Below are 2500 nucleotides of genomic sequence, written 5' to 3' on the forward strand. Positions count from 1 at the left end.
CTCAACACGCATTCCTAAAATCCAGAAGTTACTGCAGGATTTCTTTGACGGCAAAGAACTTAATAAAAGCATCAACCCAGATGAAGCTGTAGCTTATGGTGCTGCAGTGCAGGCTGCTATCCTTAAAGGGGACAAGAGCGAAACTGTAGCAGACCTCCTTCTCCTAGATGTGGCACCCTTGTCGCTCGGTATTGAGACTGCCGGAGGTGTGATGACGTCACTCATCACACGTAACACTACAATTCCAACCAAGAAGAGCCAGGTGTTCACTACGTATTCTGATAACCAACCTGCTGTGTTGATTCAGGTGTTTGAAGGTGAACGCAGCATGACTAAGGACAACCATCTACTTGGAAAGTTTGAACTTACTGGCATTCCACCTGCTCCACGTGGCGTACCCCAGATTGAGGTCACTTTCGATATTGATGCCAATGGAATCATGAATGTGTCTGCAACAGACAAAAGCACTGGAAAAGAGAACAAGATTGTCATAACAAACGACAAAGGTCGGCTCTCCAAAGAAGATATTGAAAGGATGGTCAGGGATGCTGAGAAGTTTAAAGCAGATGACGACAAGCAACGTGACAAGATTCAAGCAAAGAATAGCTTGGAAAGCTATGCCTACAACATGAAGTCAACAGTTGAAGATGACAAGGTCAAGGACAAGATCAGTGAGGAAGATAAGACAGCCATCATGGACAAGTGTAAAGAAATAATTGAGTGGTTGGATAAGACGGAAGCAGCGGACAAGGAAGATTACGAGGCCAAACAGAAAGAGCTGGAGGCAGTCTGCAATCCTATCATTACCAAACTTTATCAGAGTGCTGGAGGTGCGGGAGGTGCTGGCGGGATGCCTGGTGGTGGAATGCCTGGAGGTTTTCCTGGAGCTCAGTCTGGGGCAGCACAACCTGGCAGCGGCGAAGCAACTGGACCAACCATTGAAGAAGTCGACTGATTAACTTGCTTATTGTAGAAACTTCTTATGTAACAAAAGGAGACATGAAATAAGCTCTGGGCTTAGCTTTGTGGAATATAAAGCTTCGTTTGACTTTTGAATTATTAAGGAATTTTCATTGAAATTAAGAAGCACCACTCTTATGCTTCCTTTTTTTCTTTTGTTAGCTGGCAGCAGCGAAGCGACTGCATCAACTATTGAGAAGTCGATTAACTTACTCCAAGAGTTTCCAAAATTTCTCGGGATTTATTACAGAAGAGAAATGGTCATTTATCTAAGACACCAGCTACGTTTTCTGAGTTACATTTAAACTTATTCGCATTGTGGTTCCCTTTTTTTTTTTTAAGGTAATGCACACCTTCCCTGAGAGCTAGAGAATAAAGTAAAATGAGCATGCGTTATTCAAATTTCATTTTTGTAGGTAGTTTGTTTTAAGTGCACTACGCACCATTTCATCAGATGGTAAGTGTCTGTATGAGATTAACAGTGCAAGTGCGTGGTGGCAAATAGGCCCGTAGCGCGTGCATAAATCAAGAAAATAAACAAATTTATCTAAAGCGTGCTTGAATTTCAGTAAATGAGCCCCAGAACAGCTGTGACCTCCTTTATCTGGACAAAATAAGAGTAGCGTGAAAAATACAGTATGAGAGGTGACGCTGATAAATAATAAAGCAGCTTTTATTTTCAAAACGATGGAATTACCTGGTGATATGACTTTGCAAAAACTATGGTCAGCCTCAAGGGAATTTGGTGATTCGTGTCGCTTGTCTGAATTTTAAAGTCTCGTGTCGGTGCTTTGTCAATGTTTCACCATGGCTTTACGTTGCTGTCGGAAATTTAAAGAAAGGATGTCGTTTGTCGCGATTTCACTTGGAAGTGCTGTCGCTACTTTTTAGGCCATGTCGCTTGTCGGAATTTACCCTGACAGAGCCTCTACTTAGCGTGCGTCGCAGAAAGACTAAACAGCCGGTATTGTCAGTGTGGGCAACTGCTCCCAAAGTCTTGTTTAGACATCCCGGATGTCTATTTCTTGATAGACACTGCACTTTGTGAGCATTTAACGTCTTCCAAACGAAAATCTTTACAGGAAACTACAATCTTGGACAAAATAGATGGGAAATTTGAAATTGTTTTGAGAGACGTCTTACAACTCGCTGAACCCACTCAGACGAACGCAGCATAAAAACCATATCGCTATGAATGATATGCAGATCACACCTAAACATCCACACGTGCATCCTGCTGATTTAAGCTTGAACAGCTACAACTTGACAGCATAATAGGATCGACACAGACCCTGACACGAAGCATTGCTGTGTTTAGTCTGAAATTCCAGCCGTGTCTTCCCTAACCCTAGTAGGTGCCCCCTACTAGGGTTAGGGAGGAGACGGCTGGAATTTCAGACTATGCTGCGTTCTGTTTCTAAGATATGAAGTAAACCATTGTGGAGCTTGTGGGCTGACGTGATATTTAGCAAGCTTAGATTCAAGAACTTTGTGATTAACTAGATCGAAGGCCTTGCTAAGATCCATAAACTCAGTCCCA

The 2500-nt window shown here is 42.7% G+C and overlaps 1 protein-coding gene across 1 annotated transcript in view; it reads left to right on the forward strand.

The window, feature by feature from the left end:
- The window catches only part of LOC137992626 (heat shock cognate 71 kDa protein-like), a 17894-nt gene extending 16249 nt beyond the window's left edge, over window positions 1-1645 (forward strand). The window contains exon 5 of the mRNA XM_068838068.1: window positions 1-1645. This exon is cut by the window's left edge and continues 532 nt beyond it. Within this exon, the coding sequence (XP_068694169.1) occupies window positions 1-955 (955 nt within the window). The 3' untranslated portion in view covers window positions 956-1645.
- The last annotated feature ends 855 nt before the right edge of the window (window positions 1646-2500 follow it).

The sequence above is a fragment of the Montipora foliosa genome, chromosome 2 (assembly GCF_036669935.1).
Source record: "Montipora foliosa isolate CH-2021 chromosome 2, ASM3666993v2, whole genome shotgun sequence".
NCBI lineage: Eukaryota > Metazoa > Cnidaria > Anthozoa > Scleractinia > Acroporidae > Montipora > Montipora foliosa.